The sequence below is a fragment of the Heptranchias perlo genome, chromosome 24 (assembly GCF_035084215.1).
Source record: "Heptranchias perlo isolate sHepPer1 chromosome 24, sHepPer1.hap1, whole genome shotgun sequence".
Lineage (NCBI taxonomy): Eukaryota > Metazoa > Chordata > Chondrichthyes > Hexanchiformes > Hexanchidae > Heptranchias > Heptranchias perlo.
Window position 1 is genome coordinate 45,204,239 of NC_090348.1, and position 27,319 is coordinate 45,231,557.

A 27,319-nucleotide genomic window follows, 5' to 3' on the forward strand; every position below is an offset into this window, starting at 1 on the left:
CCAGTCTGTGGCAGGGCGGAGGTCGCAGATTATTCTAACTCAATTCTGCTTCGTTTATTCAGGTGAGACGGAGAGATTCAGAGCACTCGGTGACCAAAGGTCGGGGGTGCAGCTCGACAGACTGTGCCCCCTCTCGATGACGAAGAAGAAGGTTGAGGAAGTTGTGCTGTCTTATCTGAGAATTTCTGATCAATGTTAAGCCTGTATCTAAAGTGATTCCTATATCTCTTGGATAATGTGGGCTGAGCTTTCCCTTATTTTTAGTGAGTGAAATGTTGAGGGGAATGTATTTTCTTTTTTTAAGTTCTTTTTTTGCCTAATTTGGTCTTCATGAGTAACTGGTACAGCACCTTAGGGTGGAGGAGGAGATGGGGGTGGGGACAGGTGACCGGGGGGTGCTCCCAGACAACTGCCAATCCCACTCCAACACCAGCACAATCCGGGATGATACTTGCCTTGATTTCCCTCTCCTTCCCTGTGTTGGGAGAGCTGGACCCCCGCCCAGGATCTTACCTTTATTTTAATTTCAAGAGTGCGTGCACCAAGGTTGTCAGATGATGCACTAGAGGCCTTGGTGCAAGAGGTGGACAGAAGGAGGGACATCCTATATCCGCCGGGGGGGATGCTGGGCGAGAGGCCCTCCAGACATATGCCCAAAAGGCAGTGGAAGGCAGCAGGGCATGAAGTCAATGCCAGGTGCACAGCATCACGATGCAGTGCAGGAAGTAGTTCAGTGCTTTGACACGAGTGGTCAAGGTGAATGAGGTCAACTGTCAAGTGGAGTCTCCTACCAACTGCACCACTAGCCGCATCCACTGCTCCACGCACTGCACCCCCATCACCCACCTACCAACAAACTCTTTCCATCAGTACTCAACTCTTCCAATCAGATGCTTCCTCTCACCCTTACACATTACCACTGTTGCAAGCCGCCCACCCACAACTCACAGGCCACACACATTGGCAGCTGTTCAACCATGACAGGCACATTACCCAGACACATGACCCGCTTGCTTGCAGGAGAAAGTGGCGCATATCAGGAGGCAGCAAGTGGCAGTGGCCTTTAGCCCCACGAGCCTGTTCCACCATTCAATGAGATCATGGTGGACCTGTGAGCTAACTGCATATACCCGCCTTAGCCCCATATCCCTTAATACCCTTGGTTCACAGAAATATATCAATCTCAGATTTAGAATTCACAATTGAGCTAGCATCAACTGCCGTTTGCAGAAGAGCTTCCCAAACTTCTCCCAACCTTTTCATGTAGAAGCATTTCCTAACTTCACTCCTGCACGTCCTGCCTCTAACTGTTAGACTATGTCCCCGCGTCCTAGTATTCAAGTATAGGAGACCTCCAAAAACAGTTACAAATGTCTCGGCAGTCAGAAGCAATAATCCAGCCACTAACCTGTAAATCCTGCATGGTCCCTTTAAATAGCGCTGGTGGGGGGTCCTCCAGGCACTCTTAAGACACGTTCAGATGGTCATGGTTAAGACTGTGCGTTGAGTTGAGCATTAAGTTCCAAAATGGTGTCACTTTAAATCAGCGTTGCACACTGATTGTATCCATTTTCTCCTTACTTTACATGCTGCCAGCGTTCGGTATTTCCGCCTGCGCTAACTCCTTTACCAAGATGGTATCCGGCACACGTCACACTGGAAACGTGCGTGCGCATCCAAGATGCCATCTTGGCACTTTGGGAGGCCGCACAGCGTCAAAACAACGGACGCTAAGTGGCCGAATTTCTAGACAAGGTCCTTTGGTAAGTATATGCACCCGTTGTCAGCCATGGCTCAGTTGGTAGCACTCTTGCCTCTGAGTCAGAAGATTCAAGTCCCACTCCAAAGACTTGAGCACAAAATCTAGGCTGACACCTCAGCACAGTACTGAGAGAGTGCTGCACTGTCGGAGGGTCAGTACTGAGGGAGCGCTGCACTGTCGGAGGGTCAGTACTGAGGGAGCGCTGCACTGTCGGAGGGTCAGTACTGAGGGAGCGCTGCACTGTCGGAGGGTCAGTACTGAGGGAGCGCTGCACTGTCGGAGGGTCAGTACTGAGGGAGCGCTGCACTGTCGGAGGGTCAGTACTGAGGGAGCGCTGCACTGTCGGAGGGTCAGTACTGAGGGAGTGCTGCACTGTCGGAGGGTCAGTACTGAGGGAGTGCTGCACTGTCGGAGGGTCAGTACTGAGGGAGTGTTGCACTGTCGGAGGGTCAGTACTGAGGGAGTGCTGCACTGTCGGAGGGTCAGTACTGAGGGAGTGCTGCACTGTCGGAGGGTCAGTACTGAGGGAGTGCTGCACTGTCGGAGGGTCAGTACTGAGGGAATGCTGCACTGTCGGAGGGTCAGTACTGAGGGAGTGCTGCACTGTCGGAGGGTCAGTACTGAGGGAGTGCTGCACTGTCGGAGGGTCAGTACTGAGGAAGTGCTGCACTGTCGGAGGGTCAGTACTGAGGGAATGCTGCACTGTCGGAGGGTCAGTACTGAGGGAGCGCTGCACTGTCGGAGGGTCAGTACTGAGGGAGCGCTGCACTGTCGGAGGGTCAGTACTGAGGGAGCGCTGCACTGTCGGAGGGTCAGTACTGAGGGAGTGCTGCACTGTCGGAGGGTCAGTACTGAGGGAGTGCTGCACTGTCGGAGGGTCAGTACTGAGGGAGTGCTGCACTGTCGGAGGGTCAGTACTGAGGGAGTGTTGCACTGTCGGAGGGTCAGTACTGAGGGAGTGCTGCACTGTCGGAGGGTCAGTACTGAGGGAGTGCTGCACTGTCGGAGGGTCAGTACTGAGGGAGTGCTGCACTGTCGGAGGGTCAGTACTGAGGGAGTGCTGCACTGTCGGAGGGTCAGTACTGAGGGAGTGCTGCACTGTCGGAGGGTCAGTACTGAGGGAGTGCTGCACTGTCGGAGGGTCAGTACTGAGGAAGTGCTGCACTGTCGGAGGGTCAGTACTGAGGGAATGCTGCACTGTCGGAGGGTCAGTACTGAGGGAGTGCTGCACTGTCGGAGGGTCAGTACTGAGGGAATGCTGCACTGTCGGAGGGTCAGTACTGAGGGAATGCTGCACTGTCGGAGGGTCAGTACTGAGGAAGTGCTGCACTGTCGGAGGGTCAGTACTGAGGGAATGCTGCACTGTCTGAGGGTCATTACTGAGGGAGTGCTGCACTGTCGGAGGGTCAGTACTGAGGGAATGCTGCACTGTCTGAGGGTCAGTACTGAGGGAGTGCTGCACTGTCGGAGGTGCCCTCTTCCGGATGAGACGTTGAACCGAGGCCCCGTTTGCCTCTTAGGTGAACGTAAAAGATCCCACAGCCACTATTTTGAAGAAGAGCAGGGGAGTTCTCCCCGGTGTCCTGGGCCAATATTTATCCCTCAACCAACATCACTAAAACAGATTATCTGGTCATTATCACATTGCTGTTTGTGGGATCTTGCTGTGCGCAAATTGGCTGCCGCGTTTCCTACATTACAACAGTGACTACACTTCAAAAGTACTTCATTGGCTGTGGAGCACTTTGGGACATTCTGAGCTTGTGAAAGGCGCTATATAAATGCAGGTTCTTTCTTTCTTTCTTTAGTGTGGTACTGAGCCATGATGATCAGGAAGGTGCCAGGTTCAATGCCGGGTTAAATTAGCCCACCTCAGCACCATAACTGGCCTCTGTGTCACCGGGACAAGAAGGAGAAAATCAGCCAGCTTTCCCGCACCTGATTGTTATCCAGTGACTCCCCGCGTGTGTGAGTGGAAGGGGTCATGCTTGCCTGTGATGCCCTTCCCAGTGCAATAGCCTGCTGAACGTGCCCAGGCTCAAACATGAAACATGGCCACTCGGGGTGAGGTACCAGCGGGTGTCAGCACCTGCGGAAAGGTAACGAGTCACCGCCTTCGAGTGAGAAAACCGGGACGAGGAGCTGTCTTTGTAATCTTCCATTTCAGGGTAGAGCCTACCCTGCTGAGAAGGCAAATGGAGAACTTAATTTCACTTTCTGTGCTGCTGCCACAGCTGAATACCCAGTCAGGGTGAAGCACATGGAAGTAATCCTTCACCTCTTGGGCTGTCCCTATTCTGATGTGAAACATCCCACCTTGACTGTGCACCTCCCCCATTCACTCGATGCAGAATCATGGGTATGATTCCCATGGTCCATGGGAATATGGCGCGTGATGCAAGTATAGGTGCACCCGGTAGAATAGCCATAGTAAGCTTTTAAAATATATATCCACATATTAAAGACTCATTCTGCAATGACCATACAGGGTCAGGCCTGGAGAACAGAAGATATTACCTCATTAACCGTCCATGAAGAGAGATAAGAAATATAGCCAGAGAGTCAGGAGGCAGTAAAGGCGTAGCCTGGTATAAATAGGCTTGTGTTATGAATGTACCGGGAAGAGATAAGACTTTGAAGGTTACAGAGAACTAATGAGCACTCATGTGTGGACTGTCCGGAGTATAATAAACAACCTAAAACATTAATGGACATGCGCAACAAATAATCACAAGTAACCTTACCACTAAACGAGCTTATGTGTCAGCAGCATACACACAGGGCGTGATGACGTATTGTAGCCAAATTTGTCCTACGTCATTAAACCTATAAAAGATACAACATGCTGGAGCTCCTTGGGGACTTTGGCCTAGTCCTGCTGAGGCTAGTATTAGCAGTCAAGTTGACATGCTTGCGACCTCCTGAGGAGTCCTTGGTATGTGAGAATAATCTCACGTACACTGCATTTAAGGGATTGTGTTTTATTATCTCATTGACTTGATTAAATAAAGAGTATTAATCAGATGTTCCAATGTTTCCTAGTTCTCAAACTTATATCAGAGGTAAAAGATGTATGACAATATCCTATAATGCCTCCGCATACGTGCAATAGGGATATATGACAATATCCTGTATAAGCCCAATACGTGAGGCGAACTCCGTGTGGTGGTAATTTTGTTTTTCCTCACTGGGCCCGTTATAGAGACCTGACGATTTTCATTTCCATTGGATCTACCCTGCCAGTTCACCGCCCAAGCAGTAAAAATTAAAATTACCCCCCCCACCTCCGTGAGTCACAGCTTCACCTTCCCAATGGGCATTTTTAGCATGAGTGATATGTTATCACTGGAAAACAGTCTATGGCTCTGGGTATATCAGCGAATGGGTGCCATGATGCTCAGTGCTAAAAAGAATTAAAATATAGGTATGAATTGCATGAAAGAAATATGAATTATGTGAAATTATACATGCACTCAGAAATATTTACCCTCTGAAGATTGCACTAAAATGATAAACATAATATCAAAGTTTGGAAGTTTAATGCCAGAGAATTTAAGAACATAAGAAAGCATTTGGATGAAGAGAGGACATGGAGTCCACCAGATTGCACTGAGAATTGTACTTCCTCGGTACAATCTGCTCGCCATCCAACCTCACTCAGCTTCTCCAAAGTTTCTCCATCTTCCCAGAGGTCAATCAAGCGACACTCCAGGGTATTCTATCTCACCGTACACCCTTGGCCAGTCGCCTTCCTTGTCGTGTCATTTCCGTGGGAGGGGGGATGGGGTTCCCGGCCTCACAGGAACCCCCGCTTAAAAATTGTGAGTTAGAGGCACCATCAGCCCTGAGAGTGAAGCCGCGGGCGTTACTGTCTGAGGTGATCTTGATACAATCCCCACCATATTGTCTTCTTCAAAGATGTTCCTTGTGTGGCGGGGGACTCTGATCTGGTTATTGTGAGATTGAGGATATTCTGTCGTCGACCTTCACACTTACACCGGGTGGAGATTCAGACAAATAAACCAATAAACTTTGATATTATGTTTATCATTTTAGTGCAATCTTCAGAGGGTAAATATTTCTGAGTGCATGTATAATTTCACATAATTCATATTTCTTTCATGCAATTCATACCTAGATTTTAAAACAAAACCCCAACAGACCCCAGTGATGGCTCAGTGTGTAAGTGCACTGCCTAAACCATACAGACCAGCAAGGTTTGATTGCAGGTTTGTGCCGAGTTAATTGTCTTCAGTCAGTGTAACAGGATGGTTCATACAATTGCCATCAGTTACCAATTGCCCTGGGAAATTACCCGGGGTTCCCACTCTTGGCCGCTATCCAGTTATAGGAAAAATGAAGTACGAGAGCAATATTACCACAGCGTAACCCCAATGATTCCCGATTTGTACCACCGCTAGTTAGTAATACCATAGATTAATATTACCATAGGTTAGTATTACCATGGATTACAATTACACAGGTCAGCATCAATGGTTACTGGTCAATGGCATCATTTTCATTTTTTGCCTTTGTATGAGACCCTTGTTTACTGTCACTTCCTCTCCTCCATCATCCAACCAGCTAATGGATAATTTACACCAAATACCAAGGCCGTTCATACATGAAAAGTTTAATGAGGATTTGTGCTCTACATTCTGCATTGAACAATGCCTCTTAAACACACCTGGACTTTGTTTTGTGTCTGCATTCTACGTTTAACTTAAATTGCTACTAATGGACTTAGAAACGACTATTTGTGGAACTAGTGTTTGAACGCATTGTGTTGTGCATAATGTTCCTTCACTATTTTAACAGCGACATTAACTAGCAGACAGAGGAAAGTGACATGAACACGTTAAGTGCTGGCAGTAATTTCTAAGCTCCAATCTATTTATAAAAGCACAAGAGAGTCTCACTGTGCCACCTTTGGATTCTAAATCACCACTTTGGTTTTTACCACGATTGGTAATGGAGGTGTTTGGATGCTGGATGAGGGCCTCGATTGCGGTGAATAATCCTCCAACACTCACAGTCTGGACGTGCACAGGAAGAATGGCCGATTTGGACAAAGTGAAGGAGTTCTGCTGATGTCCTCAGAATCGCAGCACAGGGTCAGCGTCTTCCAGAGAGGGAGGGAGAAAAGGGAGGGGAGTACAATACGGTCCCAGGACAGTGCCTGTTATCACCAATCGGTGACAATCTCACTCATCTCACAGTCGGAAATTCCAGCGAATTATGTTGTCCGTTTGCAGGTACAGAATTACAAAAAGGGATCGATAGCGGGAGAGGAGGGATTGCTACAGTAAAGGATTGTAACTCGACGTATTAAAATACTGCTGCGGGTTATCCAACAAATATCCAGCAGTAGAGGCTGGGACGTTGTCCGTAACAGCCTGGGACAGTGACACGTGCGTCCCAACGGAAACAGGAAAGGATGTGCACTCTCTGGCAGGAAGATAAAGTGAAGTATAATCTGTGCCAGGGGCAGGAAGTGATATCGAAGTGCCAGAAGGAATAGCCACTGATGTATGATCCGGAAGTGGAATCCCAGTGTGAATCTGTCCTGGAAAAGCATTTTTAAAAAAAATATTGATAATTCCGAATGTTCCACCTGACTGATTGTGGAAATATGATGCAATAGACTCAAAATAACATCCAATATAAGAGCATTACAATGGGCCAAACCCCTTCCCACTCACACAGTGGTTATACTTACTTGGAGTCACATGGCTGTAGCCAGGGTTTAATTTTTAAGTTGACCAAGCCCACTCTTCCCCAATACCCTTGTCCCAGAAAAAAACAGCATGCACTGTTAATACCCGTATTTCCTAACCTGTAAAATCATAGCAACATAATGAGAAAAGGCCATTTGGTTTATCCAGCCTGTTCCCTCTATATAATTCTGCCCTTTCAAACTTCTGATGAGGGACAGTAACTATGGTTTCGTAAAACTCTGCAATAACTCCCTGCTTCCCAAGGTGATGGAGGGACACCTCAAGGTATCAATCGAACCTCCTGATCTGTCACTCAGTAACCATGTAAGAATAGGGATAGACCGGGTGTTAGGAATTTTCTTTTCCCAGAGAGTAGTGAGCCTCTGGAATATATTGCCGGCTAGTGTGGTGAGTGCTGACTCTCTGCCTTCAACAGGGAGCTGGACCGGTTACTGACTGAGGCAGAGATCGCATCATATTAGAAGGCAGATTAACACTTGGTCCGTGTGATCTCCTGGACTGGTTTCGATTGCCTGAGGGGGTCGGAGAGGAATTTTCCAGTGCATTTCTTTCCTTATTGCCCTGGTTTTTTGCCTCTCAGGAGATTACATTGCTGCGGAGGGCGAGGTGGGGGGGGGGGGGGGGGGAGGGAGATGTTGGTGGTGGGGGGTGGGATTAAGTGTTTAGTCATGATGCTCTGGCGCATAGCTAAACCGCCTAACATCCAGTCTGTTCCTACTCTTACATAGTTAACTGAGCGCTGTTTATGGGAGATAGCAAGTCTCGGAAGTGCTGCGACAGATCAGAACATAGGAACATAGGAACAGGAGTAGGCCATTCAGCCCCTCGTGCCTGCTCCGCCATTTGATAAGATCATGGCTGATCTGTGATCTAACTCCATATACCTGCCTTTGGCCCATATCCCTTAATACCTTTGGTTGCCAAAAAGCTATCTATCTCACATTTAAATTTAGCAATTGAGCTAGTATCAATTGTCGTTTGCAGAAGAGAGTTTCAAACTTCTACCACCCTTTGTGTGTAGAAATGTTTTCTAATCTCGCTCCTGAAAGGTCTGGCTCTAATTTTTAGAGTGTTCCCCCTACTCCTAGAATCCCCAACCCGGGGAAATAGTTTCTCTCTATCCACCTTATCTGTTCCCCTTAATATCTTATAAACTTCGATCAGATCACCCCTTAACCTTCGAAACTCCAGAGAATACAACCCCAATTTGTGTAATCTCTCCTCATGACTTAACCCTTGAAGTCCGGGTATCATTCTAGTAAACCTACGTTGCATTCCCTCCAAGGCCAATATGTCCTTCCGAAGGTTCGATTGATACCTTGTGGTGTCTCTCCATCCCCTTGGGGCAGGTTTGATGGACCAGCTGGTCTTTTCCTGCCCATCAATTTTGTATGTTCGTAGTTGGAGTAATATGAACTGGTCCATTTCTGATTAAGCACCAAGTCTCAACAGGCAGGATGCATCTACCTCAGTCAATTGGCCACTTATCAGATGTAAAGCTGGATGGTGGGTCTTGGCAGGCTATTTGACCAAGGGGACCATCACATTCTGCCCCGATCCTGCCCTCCGCTAAGGCCCAGACGGGCAAAGCTTCTACAATGAGCCAACGGTTAGGAACAGGAACCATGACAATTTTTCCTACCCTGGGCAAATTGAAGCCGATGATCCTGGTCTCTCACTTCCTCAGCTGCGATCAGAAACATAGCAGGGACCCAGGGATCAAATCTGGGATCTTCCCGGTCTGTATGTTTAAGCACTGTGCTGGGCAGTGCGTTTAGACATTGAGCCATTGAGGTCGCCTCCTGGGTCCATTGATCATGCCTGTCCTGGCCGTGCAGGATAGTCTTAACATTACACTGGACGCAGGGAAAGGTGTGCTGAACTAGCAGACCGTGCGAGCACATAAACCTTGGAGCAGGCTTAAAGCAGAGGAGAGACTGGAGAAACTGGGATTATTCTCCTTACAGCAGAGAAGGTTAAGGGGAGATTTGATAGAGGGGTTCAAAATCATGAGGGGTTTTGATAGAGTAAATAAGGAGAATCTGTTTCCGGTGGCAGAAGGGGCAGTAACCAGAGGACACAGATTTAAGGTCATTGGCAAAAGAACAAGAGGGGAGATGAGGAGAATTTTTTTTACGCAGTGAGTTGTGATGATCTGGAATGCACTGCCTGAAAGGGCGGTGGAAGCAGATTCAATAGTAACTTTCAAAAGGGAATTGGATAAATACTTGAAGGGGAAACATTTGCAGGGCTGTGGGGGAAGAGAAAGAGGAGTGGGACTAATTGGATGGCTCTTTCAAAGTGCTGGCACAGGCAGGATGGGCCAAATGGCCTCCTCCTGTGCTGTACGATTCTTTGATTCTAAGATTCATTCTACCTGACAGTGTCTCGGTTCCGACAGTATGCTTAATGAGCGAAGAGGGTACCCTGGATAAACATATACGTTTTAATTAAGAAGAAACTATCCATGGCAAACTATCACTGGCAACTTAGCAGCTGTGGCTGGCAAAGGCAAAATGTTAGGATTCAAAATTAAAACTGCTTTGCTTTTCAGAACTGCGATTTCTTCCATTAAATGCCACACCTGCCACCTGCTGGCACAAGCCATGCACAGCAATTGTACGGCATAGTGCACCCTTTCCAAAGCTCTGATGCCATCTGGTGCAAGGAATTACAGGCAGCAAATGTATAACAAGCAACACTTCGTCCAGAGCTGAACTCATTCCATTGAATGCCAATGGGTCAAGCCCCTTCCCATTCACTGCTGTGTATAGAGTCCCGATAGGACACGGAGGTCTAGGGAGGGAATTCCAGAGCTTAGGGCTCAGGCAGCTGAAGGCACGGCCGCCAATGGTGGAGCCCATCGCCCCTGTGCTCGCTCACCTACATTGGCTCCTGGCCCAGGAACGCCTCGATTTTAAAATTCTCATCCTTGTTTTTAAATCCCTCCATGGCCCTCAACCCCTCCCTATCCCTGTAACCTCCTCCAGCCCTACAACCCTCCGAGATCTTTGCGCTCCTCCAATTCTTGTCTTTTGCGCATCCCCGATTTTAATCGCTCCTCCATTGGCGGCCGTGCTTTCAGATGCCTGGGCCCCAAGCTCTGGAATTCCCTCTCTAAACCTCTCAGCCTCTCTCTCCTCCTTTAAGATGCTCCTTAAAACCTACCTTTTTGACCCAACTTTTGGCCACCTGTCTTAATACCTCCTTATGTAGCTTGGTGTCAAATTTTGTTTGATAATGCACCTGTGAAGCGCCTTGGGACGTTTTACTATGTTAATGGTGCTATATAAATGCAACTTCTTCTTGTTGTTGTTGTTGTTGAGGGGGTGGTGCATCCTTGAGAAGTTGAGTCGTCTGCCCTCTCAGGTGGGCGTAAAAGATCCCACGGCACTATTTGAAGAAGAGCGGGGGAGTTCTCAACTGTGTCCTGGCCAGTATTTATCCCTCATCCAACATCACTAAAATAGTATATCTGGCTATTTATCCCATTGCTGTTTGTGGGACCTTGCTGTGCGCAAATTAGCTGCCGCATTTGCCTACATTACAACGGTGACTACACTTCAAAAGTACTTCATTGGCTCTAAAGCGGTTTGGGACGTCCTGAGGTTGTGAAAGGTGCTAAAGAAATGCAAGTCTTTCCCTTGTTTCCATTTACCCCCTTTTTCCCCCTATGTAGATCTCACTGGGTGATGCACCTCCTGTGATGCTTCCAGGCTTCCCCCAGTGTCGATGTTCAGCTGACCCTCCCTCTGATTTTCCCGTCTCCTGTTGGGAAACGCCTGCACTCCACTTGGTGAAGGGAATGAAACCTCCATTCCTCCATTCTAAATGCCATCCACCAGCGCCATCCTGTGAAACTCAATCGTTAAAAGGGTCCCATTAAGGTTTTCTGTGCTTCAGTTTTGGATTGGAGATTCTGCATTACCTCCCCACTTGACTATAGAACAATGGCCCTCGTAATCCACTGGTGGTCCCATTCCCCTTCATCTGTGGCCCCGGCAGCCCGGCTGCTCTGGATGTCTCTAGGCTTCCATTGACAGCCCACCTGACCTGCGCTGAGATTATCGTGGTTCATCTGCCTTTCACTGTCCAGGGAGTGGAAGTGATGTGATTAGGAGACAGGGATGTCCCAGCACTTAAAGAACAAGGGAAAACTCACAGAACCTAAGTTGCAATAAAGAAGAAATAATCGAACTTGCATTTCTGTAGCACCTTTCATGACCTCAGAACATCCAATTTTACAGCCAATGAAGTACTTTTGAAGTAGAGTCACTGTTGGAATATGGGTAACGTGGCAGACAATTTACACACAGCAAGATCCCACAAAAAGCAATAAGATAATGACCAATTAATCTGTTTTTAGGGATAAATATTGGCCAGGACACCAGGAGAACTCTCCTGCTCATCTTCGAATAGTGGCCATGGGATCTTTTACATCCACCCGAGAGGGCAGACGGGGCCACAGTTTAACATCGCATCTGAAAGACGGCACCTCCAACAGTGCAGCACTCCCTCAGTATTGCACTGGAGTGTCAGCCGAGATCACGTGCTCAATTCTCTGGGGTGGGAATTAAACCCACAACCTCCTGACTCAGAGGTGAGAATGCTACCCGCTGAGCCACGGCCGACACTATTGCGCAAATAGTATTTTTCTTTTCTGTGTGGAGGTGCCTAACTCTAGCATCATGTCTAGAAATACAGGCACAGACCCATATCCCATGACTCTGTGTTTCAGTATCTTGGATCATTTGTGAGTGGCCTCTGAGTAAGAAACATTGTCATTTAATGAAGAATCGGTGAGTAACAGATAACATCCTTGACACGGCATAAACCCTTTCTGTGTGGAACCTGGCTTACCGCTAGAGACATCCGAAGCATATGTTGGCCCAGGGCCGAGGTATGGCGGTGACTCCAATGTCCTGTATAGATCAACGCCGTGTACCTTCCAAGCCTCTGCAGCGGTGTTCAGGCGTAGTCGCGATTCTGCCGCCCGGTACAGGCCATATCCATGTGGCTTCAGGGTCTCGGGCATCAGAAGGGCACGAGGTGAATGTGAAGGTTGATGAGGCTGCAATACACAGAAAAACCGACTCTGTCATCCACCCAATGGTGCAGTGAGTTGGCCAAATCTGCCAGAGTGTAGAGGATTGAGGGGAATCCCGGCCAACATTCTTCCCTCAATCAACACCGCTTCCCTCGAGTACAGGAGATTGAGGGGTGACCTGATCGAGGTCTTTCAAATGTTAAAATGATTTGATAGGTTAGATATGGAGAAACTATTTCCTCTGGTGGGGGAAATCAAGAACAAGGGGTCATAATCTTAAAATTAGAGTTAGGCCGCTCAGGATGAAATCAGGAAGCACCTTTTCACACAAAGGGTAGTGGAAATCTGGAACTCTCTCCCCCAAAAGGTTATAGGTGCTGGGGGTCAATTGGATCTTTCAGGCTGAGATCGATAGATTTACATTAGGTAAGGGATCAAGGAATATGGAGCAAAGGCTAAAAAATGGTTGAGATACAGATCAGCCGTGATCGAGTTGAATGGCAGAGGGCTTGAAGAGCTGAATGGCCTCCTCCTGTTCCTAATGTTTCCATGATCTTAAATTTGTCGGCAACTCTCTTTCCATAAAATTATATTTTTTCAATGAAGTTCTAGAACCAACAAGGTGAGAGACATGACATTGGGGAATGCAAAACTTTCTGCTTTGGACACCAAGAGTCAGAATTTAGCACTTCCAGCACTGTCTCATCAAAGACTCCCAGGACAGGTACAGCACGGGTTAGATACAGAGTAAAGCTCCCTCTACACTGTCCCATCAAACACTCCCAGGGCAGGTACAGCACGGGTTAGATACAGAGTAAAGCTCCCTCCACACTGTCCCAACAAACACTCCCAGGGCAGGTACAGCACGGGTTAGATACAGAGTAAAGCTCCCTCTACACTGTCCCATCAAACACTCCCGGGGCAGGTACAGCACGGGTTAGATACAGAGTAAAGCTCCCTCTACACTGTCCCATCAAACACTCCCAGGGCAGGTACAGCACGGGTTAGATACAGAGTAAAGCTCCCTCTACACTGTCCCATCAAACACTCCCAGGGCAGGTACAGCACACGTTAGATACAGAGTAAAGCTCCCTCTACACTGCGCCATTAAACACTCCCAGGAGAGGAGGGGAGAGAAATTTGGAGGAAAAAAATTTAGAACTTCACCTGCAAAGACAGACTGTCAGTCATTGTTGATGGGTGAAAAGTTGGAAAACCATGAGATGAGGCTTGTAATGGGTTCAACATCAAACCGCATGTGGTACCTATGTGAGACATGAAGAACATGTTCAACATTCTAAGACAAGCCAAACAAAGAATCGTCAAAAGGTAAGGGTAAGAGATGTTTACAGTTAGTAATTTATGGATCCCCTGTGTTCAATGAGACATCTAATTCATTAAGCAACTTAATTAGTCCTGCTGTGTCATTGTTGTTTTGCTATCTTCACATCTTCCCCTGGAGAATAGTGGAAGGATTTACAGACTGATTAACATGAACACTCCATCCTTAACTGTAACCATCTTTATACCAACCAATAGGGTGGTTAGTCCTATACAGGGGGGGGAGGAGTTTTTTCTGGGCTCCCACAGCCCATATGATGAGGAGGGGGTCCACCCACACCCACAGGGGACAAGTATCCCACTGGAAATCAACCCAGAATTCAGAGCCAGAGCTCTGGTCTCCACCCACCGGGACTGTGTGGAGTGGGGTTTGAACCCTGTACCTTCTGACTCAGAGGCAGGAATGCTACCGCTAAGCCAAAGGCTTGCTCCATGTGCTGCTGAATGGAGTGGTGAAAAATAACAACAGGCCTTGAGCTAAGGTTTAGGTAAAGCGGTAGAAAGGTGTGCAATGATACCAAACCCTGTCTAATCTCAGTTTATGACCGGTTCATTACACTCTCAGTTGTCTGTTTGTCCAAACGTGGGATTTTCCCTCTAATCTTGCTCCCCATCATGTCCTAAAGGCACTGGCGCTGGCTGGAATACAGTTCCACAGGTGTCAGCAGCCCTGTAGCACCTCGTCAAGTTACTATTTGTCATGTGTAAGCCTGGACAGCGAGTGTCTGATGGCTATTCTGTCATGAGGACACACACACATTCGAATAGCCTCAGACATGAAGGGCAGACACCTTAGCGAAGCACCAGAGATCTGCCAGCACCCAATGAATCACCACTTTCAGGAGTATCGGGAAGAATATCTGAGCGAGAACAGATCCTTGATAATAACCCTCACTCTTAAAGAGATTGCAGATAGTTATAGGGTGATGTTAAAAGGGTGAAACTGTAGGTGAGGTGGACTTACCATTTAAAAAGCCGGATCTGGTTTTCACCTTCTCCTCTCGTCTCCATTTTGCCCGTCGATTGGAAAACCAGACCTAGGTGAAGATGAAGTAATTGTGAATCAGTATCAGAGGCCTCAGTTTCACTTCACCCACCCCTAGACGTTTACATATCGCACACCATGGGGAGTAATATTGACTTTGGGCGAAAGTTTTCCAGATATCGGATCAGCCACCCCTTAAACCGTTCACTTGACCTTGGGCACACCTCTTTCCCAATGGCCCCTCACGTAAGGATCTGCATTAAGCAGTTGGTAGTGAGTAAACCTGGTACGTGACATTCAACGTGGGCATTTGGGAACAGAGGAACAGAAGGAGGCCATTCAGTCCCTCGAGCCCGTTCCACCATTTTATCTCATTATGGCTGATCTGTACCTCAACTCCAATTACCCACCTTTGCTCCGTATCACTTGATACTCTTAGCCAACAAAAATCTATTGATTTCAGTCTTGAAAATTTCCAATGACCCCCAGCATCTGTATTATCCCAATCCCCCTTCTCAATAGATATCAATCCAACTCCTTTTAACGGTACCAATTGACCCTCAATCTACTCCCTTCTCTGGTAGTCTCTTCTACATCCACTATCCTGTGGGAATTGTTCTTTCCTCATCTCTAACCTCGCTCGAGGCTTATGACTTGTTGCACTTGAGTCCTCTAGTCCTGTGTTCCACATATAACTTAAAATAGTTTGTTTATTTCAATTTTACCAGTACTTTGTCAGTATGCTACCAATAATTTACATTATGTTTCAGACCTGGACCACATCTCTCCTCAGTTTTCTTTCCTTCAATGAAAACAAGTTTAGTTGCTTAAGCCTTTTTTTTCCCAAAACTTAATCGCCATAGGGCTGAATTTATCCTGGTTTCTCCTCTCTGAACCCGTTCTAATGAATGTACATCCTTGTTAAGGTAGGATGACCAAAACTGTGTGTCATACTCCAGAATCGGCCCCATCATTGATTGGTACAGTGTAAGTAGAATTTGTTCTGATTTATAATCCGATGGCCATCATGTACATCCCACCTTGATTTCCCTTATTGATAAGTCTGTTGCACTGACCAGACACTATCAGGATATAATCAATGACTACTCTCAAATCCTTTTCCTTTTGAGGCTTTGTCAGTAGGGATCCTGTCATGTTGTTCACACATTTATTGTTACCTATATTTATTATCCTAGATTACCCTACACTTGTCCACATTAAAATCCATCTGCCAAATCTCGGCCCATCTATACAATTGCTCCAAGTCCCTCTGAAAACAATCAAACTCCTTTTTACTCATTATCTGCCCACATAGCTCTGTGCAATCAGCAACTTTATCATCAACAAAGGGTCCCAGAATGGATCCCTCTGGAACCATTGTTCTCCAATTATCAACTCCTCCTATGCCTCCCAGAGTCAAATAGCCTACTGACAAATGCTGTTTAGCCTCATAGAAAAGAAGTGGTCACTTGAGTGAGGGACCAGGTGGTCAGCCCACTCCTGTTGAACTGGACTCTAGTATCAATTACACGTCAATTGGAAGACAATTGGAAGATTGCTCGCTGGAAATAGAGATGAAACACTTACCTGGATTCTGGCCTCTGGAAGGGATATTTTTGAAGCCAATTTCTCACGCGCAAACACATCTGGATATTGTGCTCTACTAAATTCTGAAACCACAACAGAAACATCACACAAAAGCAACAAAAGCATTTTTAAAGTGTTTTATTAAACAGGGTTTCTCCATAACACGGCACCAGGGAGCAACAGGACCTGGGTTGAAATATTGAGTCCAATAATCTCGGACTAGTCACACTGGGAGGTGCCAGATAGAGTTCCACCACTGCCCACAGGAAAAATGGGGAGATAAATCTACAGAAGTCACATCCCCAGGAGGTTTCTACCATCTACAAGGCACAAGTCAGGAGTGTGATGGAATACTTTCCACTTGCCTGGATGAGTGCAGCTCCAACAACACTCAAGAAGCTCGACACCATCCAGGACAAAGCAGCCCACTTGATTGGCACCCCATCCACCACCCTAAACATTCACTCCCTTTACCACCGGCACACTGTGGCTGCAGTGTGTACCATTCATAGGATGCATTGCAGCAACTCGCCAAGGTTTCTTCGACAGTACCTCCCAAACCCACAACCTCAATCACCTAGAAGGACAAGAGCAGCAGCCACATGGGAACAACACCACTTGCACGTTCCCCTCCAAGTCACACACCATCTCGACTTGGAAATATATCGCCGTTCCTTCAATGTCGCTGGGTCAAAATCCTGGAACTCCCTTCCTAACAGCACTGTGGGAAAACCGTCACCACACGGACTGCAGCGGTTCAAGAAGGCGGCTCACCACCACCTTCTCAAGGGCAATTAGGGATGGGCAATAAATGCCGGCCTCGCCAGCGACACCCACATCCCATGAACGAATAATAAAAAAAGGTTCTCACCAACCTCCTGACTGCTAGCTCCAGAGTGAGATTGGTAGAGGTTTGGCACCAGCTACAATGGCCCACTCTCTTGGTCTGGGTCAGAATGTGGCACAGAGAAATGCATGACGTGGGAAGGGGGAAATTGAGTAAGAAAGGGAGAGTCTCTATAAAAAAAAGTACTGAAGTGCAGAGAACACATTTTGTATTCAATGCTGGAATCAAAAACTCCCAGGGCAGGTACAGCACAGAGTAAAGCTCCTTCTATAGTGTGGAGCACAATACTGTGCACAATACTCCAACTGAGGTCACATTAAGGTTTTACACAGGCTCATCGTTAACTCTTGGCTTTTATATTTTATACCTCTTGTGATAAAACCTAGAATTCCATTAGCTTTTCTCACAGCCTTATCAACCCGAGGTTTTGCCTTTAATGTCCTGTGAACTTGTCCCCTAAATTCCTCTGCCATTCCACTGTACCAATCCTACTTTCATTCAGTGCATAATTACTGCTATTATTTTTTAACAAATTGCATCACCTCACACTTACTGAGATTGAATTCCATCTGCCACTTTTTAGCCCGTTCCCCCATCTGATCAATTGCCCTTTGTAGCTTACTTTGGTCTTCTAGAACTAATTATACCTCCTAATTTGGTATCATCTGCAAATTTTAACACCACACCCTCTAGGAATATATCCAAAAATCAATGATATAGACACACTGAACAGAAACGGCCCCTTGAATGTGGGACACAACTTCCAACCACTCTGAAAAACTGCCCTTCACTCCTACTCTCTGTTATTTCCCTTCTAACCAATTCTTAATCCAGTTTGCTATCCTCTCCCTAATTCTAATCTTCACTAGTAATCTCCCATGTGCTGTACCTGCCCATGTGGTACCTTGTCAAAGGCTTTCCTAAACTACATCTACTGCATTCCCCCATCTACCTTTTGCTTTCCATGTGCTCATAAAATAATTTCCTGTTACTCTCTTTGTTGACTGCCTGTTTACTTTCAGACTCTCTTGATTCTTCTAATCTCCCTTTTTGCTTCTCTTCTCTGTTATTGGTCTATCCCCTAGTTTTCTCCAGTATCACTGGCCTTAATTTTATGATATGCCTCCTAGTTAGAATCTTAGAGGGTTAACATCCTTCAGGTTTCTCCTGCTCCCCTACGGTAATTTTAACATAAGTTCCATCAAAGTGGTAGCACTCTCACCTCTGAGTCAAAAGGTCATGGGTTCAAGCCCCACTCCAGAGACTTGAGCACATAATCTCGGCTGATACCTCAGTGCTGCACTGCCGGAGGTGCCGTCTTTCGTCTGAGATGTTAAACTGAGGCCCCGTCTGCCCTCTCAGGTGGACATGAAAGATCCCATGGAACGATTGGAAGGAGAGCAGGGAAGTTATCCTGGTGCCCTGGCCAATAGCTTTCCCCCAACCAACACCACCAAAGACAGATTATTCGGTCATTAATCTCATTGTTGATTGTGGGATCTCACTGTGCACACATTGGCTGCTGTATTTGCAAACATAACAACAGTACTTCATTGGCTGTGAAGGGCTTTGGGCTGTACTGAGGATGTGAAAGAGGTTATATAACACTTTCCTGTACAATCTGTGGGACTTTGGCTAACAGCTTGCTATTACTGCCCAGTCCTTTTTGGTCCCAGCCCATACCTTTCTCTAACTCCTCAGCCTGTTCGTGTGTGAAAACTGTTCGGTTCCTTTGCTGATAGTTTGGTTGAACCTCCTCGGCAAAGTCAGATACCAAGATGTTCGGAGTTTCACTTGTTTCCTGCTCTCCAAAATCTGAGAGGGGGACACACAAAGGGTAAGTAGAGGTCAGTGCTCGGAACAGAACACTTGATCTGGTATCAAGCAATCTCAGGGATGGTCCAGCACAGGTTTGATTCAGAGTAAAGCTCTTTCTACACTGTCGCAATAATCTTCCTCAATTCTAATCTCAAAAAACTTCTGTACCTCCATCTGCAGCAGCACAATTGTTTTCATTTGTCACACCAGCCGTCTTTATGACGAGTTAGAAGGTCATGGGTTCAAGTCCCACTCCAGAGACTTGAACACATAATCTAGGCTGACACTCCAGTGCAGTACTGGGGGAGTGCTGCACTGTTGGAAGTGCCATCTTTCGAATAAGCCATTGAACCAAGGCCTCTTGGGTGGATCTAAAAGGTCCCATGGCACTATTTCGAAGAAGAGCAGGGGAGTTCTCCCCGGTGTCCTCTCCAATACTTATCCCTCAACCAACATCACTAAAACAGATTACCTGGTCATTATCACATTGTTGTTTGTGGGATCTTGCTGTGTGCAAATTGACTGCTGCATTCCCTAAATTACAACAGTGACTACACTTCAAAAGTACTTCACTGGTTGTAAAGCCCTTTGGGACGTCCTGAGGTCGTAAAAGGGGCTAAATAAACACAAGTTTTTGTTTCTTTCTTAGTTCCAGTTTTGAATGGCCTACTCCTGTTCCTATGTTCACAATTAAAGCTGCTAACATGCAGAATAGACTACCAGCCCATACAGTGATTTTTTTTTTTAATATATGTTTGTTCTTGGGATGTGGGGAATGCTGGAAAAGCCATATTGATTGCCCATCCCTCGATGCCCTGAGAAGGTGACGGTGAGCCTTCTCCTCCAACCATTGCATCCGACTGCTGGTGGTGCTCCCATGATGGTGTTAGGTAGGAAGAAGAATTGGACCCATTACTGATTCAACAAGGAGCAGAGGGATCCAGATCCAGGTAGCAGGGAGATGACAATTGTCTGAACAACTCCTCGACATGGATATAAATAAACTGGGCGAGCTTAATGGACTGAATTGTCTAATCTTGTTCCTATGTCCTTATAATCTCAGCTTCTTAAAATATAAGTAAGGAGATAGCGGTCAGGCTGTAATTTAGGGTCTTACAGTCTTGTCCTTCGATCAAGCTGCTTGACCTCAGTTGCAATTTAGCATTCTACCTCGCTGATTACTAATTGCTTCCACATAAGAAGCAGCCTCACCTCCTGTCCATTGCTCTCTTGTGTTCTCAGATGCAGAGATTTGCAGGTCAGAATGTAGGTTCCGCAGGACTCGATTAATAGATGAAACCTAGAAAAGGTGCAAAGAATGTTTACAATTATCTGCATGGTTGACTCTTGCCAATGAATGTACTTTTTGTAGAGCCTATTGCCATTCATAACTGTGCGATCTGTCAATGTGAAACAGTATAAATGTAATGATTTGCTGATATACGTTTCAAAGCATGTTGATGCAACAACAACAAAACAACAACTTGCATTTATATAGCACCTTGAACTTAGAAAAATGTCCCAAAGTGCCTCACAGAAGGACAATCTAGCCTTGGTCAGATCCCAACTGGATTACTGTGCTCAGCTTTGGGCACCGAATCTCAAGAAGGATAGATTGTCTATGGAGATGGTGCAGTGCAGATTTACCAGAACAATACCGGAACTTAGAGGGTTAAATTATGAGGACAGGTTGCGGAAACTTGGTTTGTTTTGGAAGGTTGAGGGGTTGATCTGATCGAGGTGTTCCAAATGATAACGGCATTCGATTGGGAGATACCGAGAAATTATTTCCTCTGCTGGGGGAATCCAGTACAAAAGGGCATAATCTTAAAATTTGAGCGAGTCCATTTAGAAGGGAAATCAGGAAGCACGTTTTCACACAAAGGGTAGTAGAAATCTGGAATTCTCTCCTCCAAAAGGCTGTGGACGTTGGGTCAATTGAAAATTTCAATGATAGATTCAACTGACTGATAGATTTTTGTTAGGTAAACGTATCAAGGAATTTGGAGCCAGGACGGATAAATGGAGTTGAGGTACTGATCAGCTATGATCTAATAAGGATGGTGGGACAAGCTCGAGGGGCTGAATGGCCCACTCCTGTTCCCAATACAACTTTACCTTCAAAAATAAAAGTAAGAAAATCCTACCTTGGTGCAGTTAGGACTGACACAAGTACCTGTAAATCTAAAAAAAGCTGGCAGAGGATGCTAACATTTTAACTTGGGAAACAAAACACTTTTTCTTTTACTTTGTCTATCCCGGGCTGTGTCTGACCTTAAAGCACTCTACGGTCAGGTATAGCTCAGGTTAGACTAAGTAAAGTTCATTCTACTCTGCCCTAACAGTGTGTCTCAACCCAACCCAGAGACGGCCTTTTACTGTACCAATGACGGTTAAACTTACCACCCGAGTGAGATTGCCTTCTTAATGATAGGGGAAAAAATGCTTCTAATTTGGCACTGTGACCTCCTCGCCTTCTGTGAACCAGGCTGAAACTGCCCCGTTACATTGAGCCCTTACAACCGACAGACAGAGGAGACTTTCATCCGATCAATGTGGGTTACATTTCAACCAATTTAGAGGTGAAAATACACTGTGATAGCCATCTACCAGTCACGGGACCTTTTCTGAAGCTGGAGTTTATACGTATAAAAGAAGAATTAAACCAAAAACTCACACTAGGAATTTTGTCCCTGGTGCAGATTCCATCCGACAGTAGCTTCCCACGGATTTCCCAGGCAAACATCGATGGGTTGTTCCATTTAAACTGAGCGATCTTAGCCACCACCTCTGGAGTCGACAGCCGTGGTTTACTCCCACCAATAGCTTTTGGACCAACAGAGCCCGTCTGGTAGAATCGGCCCAGAATCTTACTCACACAACCATTGGAGACCTGCAGTGAAGAGATGAAGCAGTAAGGTGTCGTATGGTGAAATAAGGTACAGTCATCTCTGCTCAGGGGGCAATGATGATGGCTAAGTCATCAACCTGAATTTATATAGCACCTTTAAAGTAGTAAATGACCCAGGACACTACGTGGGGGCCAAACCAACGGCAAGTTGATAGCTGAAGAGATGGGAGAGCTAGCTGAAAGCATGGTCAAAGATACAGGTTTTGAGGAGGCTTTTAAAAGTGGGGAGGAAAGACAATAAAGGTTTAGGAAGGAAGTTCCAGAAAGTAGAGCCGAGACGGCTGAAGGCTCTGCCACTGATGGTGGAGCAAAGCGAGGGAGGAGACATGCTGGGAGGTAGGACTGGAGCACATTGTGGAGGCAGGGTGGGGGGTGGTGATGGAGGGATTTGCAAACTAGATTGAGGGTTTCAAATTTAATGTGGTGAATATGAGGAGTCAACAGTAGATTGAGGGGTGAGCAGGATAGGGTGTGGGCGCAGAGTTTTGGACAAGTTAGAGTTTGTGTTGGGTGGAGTTCAACAAACTGATGGGGAGGGCCAGGAGAAGTCGAGAGTGAAGTTAATGAAAACATGAACAAGGGTTTCAGCGGTGGGGAAGAGGTAATGGTGGGGGGAGCTGCACAGTGTTGTGGAGGTGGAAGTAAGTGGTCTTAGTAATGGACAGGATATGAGATTTAAAGCTTAGCTCAGGGTCGAACACAACATCAACGATGTGCACCTTCTGGTTCAGCTTGAGTGAAGTGTCAGGGATGGAGTCAGAGGAAGGCTATAGAATTTTTGGCAGGAGTCAAATAGGGTGGCTTTGGTCTTGCCAATGTTCAATTGAAGAAGATTCTGGCTTATCCATAACTTAAGGCAGTCGTCTGTAGCGTTCACTATGTAGGAGTCAGCCATGGCTCAGTAGGTAGCATGTTTGCCTGAGTCATGAAGGTTGTGGGTTCAAGTCCCACTCCAGAGACTTGAGCCCATAATCTGGGTATTAACTAACCAACATCACTAAAAAACACTATCTGGTCATTATCACATTGCTGTTTGTGGGACCTTGCTGTGAGCAAATTGGCTCCTACATTACAACAGTGATTACACTTCAAAAAGTACTTCATTGGCTTTAAAGTGCCTGGGGTCATGAAAGGCACTATATAAATGCAAGTCTTTCTTTAGGACTGCCTTCATTCCTCTCTGAGTATGATTACCAATTTGTCTTGAATTGTGGGCAGTTTTTTTTGAGATGGACTTGGCCTTAGCAATTCAGTTGTGAATAACCCAATTCATTTCACTTAGGACCTTTATATCCAGCAGACAGGGAAGGCTTTCATCACATTATTCTGGGCTGGATTAATACCTGGGCCCAGAAGCGAAAGAACAGGTCCTCCTGCTGTGTGTTTTGATAAACCCGAAGGAGCTCAGGCAAGATTTAAACCTTGTTTACCTGTAAAATCCTGGAGATGTCACATGCTCTGATGCCACCTGCTGCCATCTCGATGATCCTCTTTCGCTTACAGGTCGGCAAGGGGCGTCCGTTCACAAAGACCCCTCCCAGTTGGTTGACACAGCCCACACCTGCAAATACAGAAGCAGAGTAATCAATATAAGAAAAAGCAATTCTGTCCACCCAAGTTGTCAATTTTCATGCCTGAGGCCAGACAGTGAATACCCAGCAGCCCAATGACTATGGGGGGGGGGCACCCAATCCTGTTCTCACCCACTATTCACACTCACTTACAAGAAAAAAATCGTTGCCTAGTAGTCAGGAGCAGGAACCCTGGTCCCATCCTCAGCCCAATGGCACTGAGGACAACTGTACTGTCCCTGCCGCGGCCCCAGTTAAGACTGGCTAACTCGAACCTAGGACCTGGGCTCAGTCCCGCTCCACACTGCGCATTCACCCAGAGTATTACTGTACAGAACTATGGACAGCGCTCTCGGTGTAGAGCTTCGCACATCGAGATAGCGTATCGGAATTTCAGTTATGGTGGGGGGCGCAGCACGCCCAATTCACGGCCCAAATTATTGTAAAATCAACAGACGGAAAATTGCGTGCGTCCGCAATCGGCAGCGATAGCGGATTGATACAGGCTCTTTATACCATTTAATGCATTTCACGTGCCACTATATTATTTAGGGATTCAGTTCCTCCTGTGTTGAAATAATGCACACTGGAACTGAACTCGAAATGTAGTAACTGGTGCAGCTCACAGTCTCGTGTGCTGCAGTAATATTATTTGAGAATTTTCTCAACCTGATTGGTGGAGATGAAAAGTCCCATCCCAAACATTAACCTATCCTCCCTTTCAGATGCTGATCAACCTGACATGTATTTTTCCATCACTGTCTGCGTTAACTACAGGAAAAGGCAATTAATTAAGAAATACATTTGAACCATTGCACTTTTCCTGTCGCATGGAAGAATGAAATGGTTTCATAGAATCATAGAAGTTTACAACATGGAAACAGGCCCTTCGGCCCAACATGTCCATGTAGCCCAGTTTATACCACTAAGCTAGTCCCAATTGCCTGCACTTGGCCCATATCCCTCTATACCCATCTTACCCATGTAACTGTCCAAATGCTTTTTAAAAGACAAAATACCTTTATGTGACATTATTTCAGGTTCATGGACTCCAGCTTTTCACCGTTGTCATCACTGATCCCGGTTCTGTAAGAAAGTCAACAATCATGACAACTTCTTGTTAATATTTTTGTGTTGAATTTTTGAGTTCCTTCGGATGAGGAATGTCTGTGCTGGGGGAGTGGAGCTCTTTTCACAGAGGGACCACCTGCTCCCGGTTGAGGAATGACATGGGTGACTGGAAGGAGTGCATATAGGAAGAAATATACATTAAACTAAGCACTTCTTCAAAACGTACCAGGAAAGTAAAAGAGGTCACGGGTTCAAATTCGTGAAAGGCAAATTTAGGACCAAAGTCAGGAAGTTCTTCTCCATGCAAAAAGTAATTAACACCTGGGATAGGTGTATCGCCAATGCCACGTCCCATAGATGATGGGGGTGAATTCCGCAGGGTTTCTCCGGATCATCTACCGTAACTTCAGTGGAAGAGCCGCCGAATCCCCGGGAAACAGTGTAAACGGCATTCTGGGCTTCCGTGGTTCTTCCGCCGAAATTACGATAAACAATCTGGAGATCCCCCACGGAATTCATCCTCCATGTTTCTATGGATTTTGACGCTACTGTTCATCCAATGGACTCTTGTTTTCTGTCGATTCCCGTGTTCACAATGATAAGGAAGGTCACTTGGCCTGATTTAGGTCATTCATCTAGAAAGACACACCTCAAGAATTACTTTTTTTCCTCTGTTAAATTCATCACTATGACTGGGGATCAAGTATTCCCAATTTCCCGGTGCTAATAAATAATCTAATCAGACCTGAATGGTACTGGCGACTCTCTGTTAGAAGGAATTCTGGTCTGTCTAATTGCTAGTAAATGCCTACAGTCACTCTGCTAAAGTGCAAGAATGGCAGTGTAACTTCAGTCTTAGTTGATCCACGACAAATAGATTTCCAATAAGAGGGAAGGTCCTTCAAATAAGATTTCATAAACAGCGATTTCTGGGTTTCATTCCATTGGTTTATTTGGTGATTTCAAACATTGTAATGATTGGTCTTTACACAATCCAGCCATCAGTGTATGTGGCTAGTTTAATTGTTTCCAAAGCAAAGAGGTCGAATAATTACGTGCCTCGTGATTAAATAATATCGAGCAATGATAAAAAAAAAGTTGGTACTTGGCTCCTGCACAATTTTTATTTTGTCCTGGATAGGCGATAATTGGATAATACCAACTTTTACCTTCTTTCTCAGCCCCACTCCCAGTTTGTATTCCTCAAGGTTTCAAAGTCGCTCTTGTCTTTCCCTTTCTTCCCTCGATCACTTTGGAGATGATATTATTCAGCTCTTTCTGAGCCAATTCATTCTCCCCCCCCCCGGTTTGTCCTGTTAACTTTCGGTCCCACTTAGAGGCCTTTCTTAACCAACCCATCTCTGTTCCCACCTCTAGTATTTTTCCTGCCTGACTATAAACTTTTCGTGCCCAGTTTTTAGTTAATTCCGTCCGGCTTTCGGATATTTCTTGAGACCTGCCTCCATGTTCACTATCTTTCCGTCTCTTCTTTCAGGGTGCCCCTCGTCTCTTCCGTCACCTCTGCTTGGTTGGTCCTTCAGTCTGCACCTGGCTGGCCCTCAGATGCTTCTCCAGCTCCTTATTGGCTGATTCCCAAAAGGTTCAGTAAGCTATGTAGCATCGCAAGGTTCATCTCTCCCTTCTCCATTTCATCCTCTTCAAACAGCCAATTTCTGACAGCAGACATTATGGCTAAAACCAGCAAGAAGACAACTACTTTTCACCAAATTCCCTGCTAAAGATCCCCCAGCCTTTCTCCTGATGTGATTACAATGGATCTTTTACTAAATAATTCAAATTAAAGTACTAAGTATAACAATATTTAAAATGGTAAACTCCCGACTGTGGAAGAATCATGGCATTGTTGATATTGTAATGTTACCTCAGATCTTTGCAATGTAAGAAATAGGCAGAACGATGCAAAATGGCTCAGTTCTTTAAAGCAATGTCCTAATGCCAGTAGATATCCACAGTCACTCTGCTACAGTCTCAGTCACATGGCTTATCAACAAATCACTGAATAAACGACTAAGCACAATTCTGCTGATTGCAGGTGGGAATCTACTGGGCAAAGAGCTGACCTAGAACCTTCAGGATATGGAAACAAAGGAAGATACAAAAAACACAAACAGAAAAATCCGATTGATCCATCAAGCCTGTCCCATACTGTCATATTGGAACTTAACTTTATTAACACCGCCCCCCCCCATTGCTCCCCCAACTGCCTCGCCATCCCCTGGGAGAGGGGAAAAAGAGAAAAACGCTAGGCCCATTTAAGGGTAAAATCTTGGAAATTCCTCTCCAATCACCAAAGGCAAGTTCCCGCAGATCACTGTAACCGGGAGATACGTTATCTCGACTTTGTGGGACAGTCTAAAACAGGTGAAGATTATGGAAATAAAAATGAGGAGAGATGTAAAAGGGGCTGCCGACTGGCGGTTTTACACAATCGCACAAAGTCCAGATCTGCCCCACTGCTTTAAAGGATGGAGTCAAATCCGTCCATTAAAGTTTGAGACGGATGTGATCGTGGATTATCATTGTTAGTCCCCCGCGCGGGACGGACCCATCGTCTCTTCGAAAATGTTCCTTTTATACTAAATTCTGATTTGAGTTCACTCTAGAATTTCTGTCACTTTCC

At 46.0% G+C, this 27,319-nt stretch overlaps 1 protein-coding gene across 1 annotated transcript; it reads right to left on the reverse strand.

Annotated features, from left to right (window-relative positions):
• Window positions 1–7,062: 7,062 nt before the first annotated feature.
• Window positions 7,063–24,639, reverse strand: LOC137341886 (paired box protein Pax-4-like). The gene is made up of 10 exons (XM_068005394.1): window positions 24,627–24,639; window positions 23,467–23,597; window positions 21,803–22,018; window positions 20,338–20,425; window positions 18,991–19,122; window positions 16,461–16,543; window positions 14,853–14,925; window positions 13,715–13,812; window positions 12,361–12,571; window positions 7,063–7,328 (listed from the first exon to the last, which is right to left on the reverse strand). Exons 1-10 carry the CDS (start codon window positions 24,637–24,639, stop codon window positions 7,063–7,065), a joined length of 1,311 nt encoding a protein of 436 aa, XP_067861495.1.
• Between the last annotated feature and the right edge of the window lie 2,680 nt (window positions 24,640–27,319).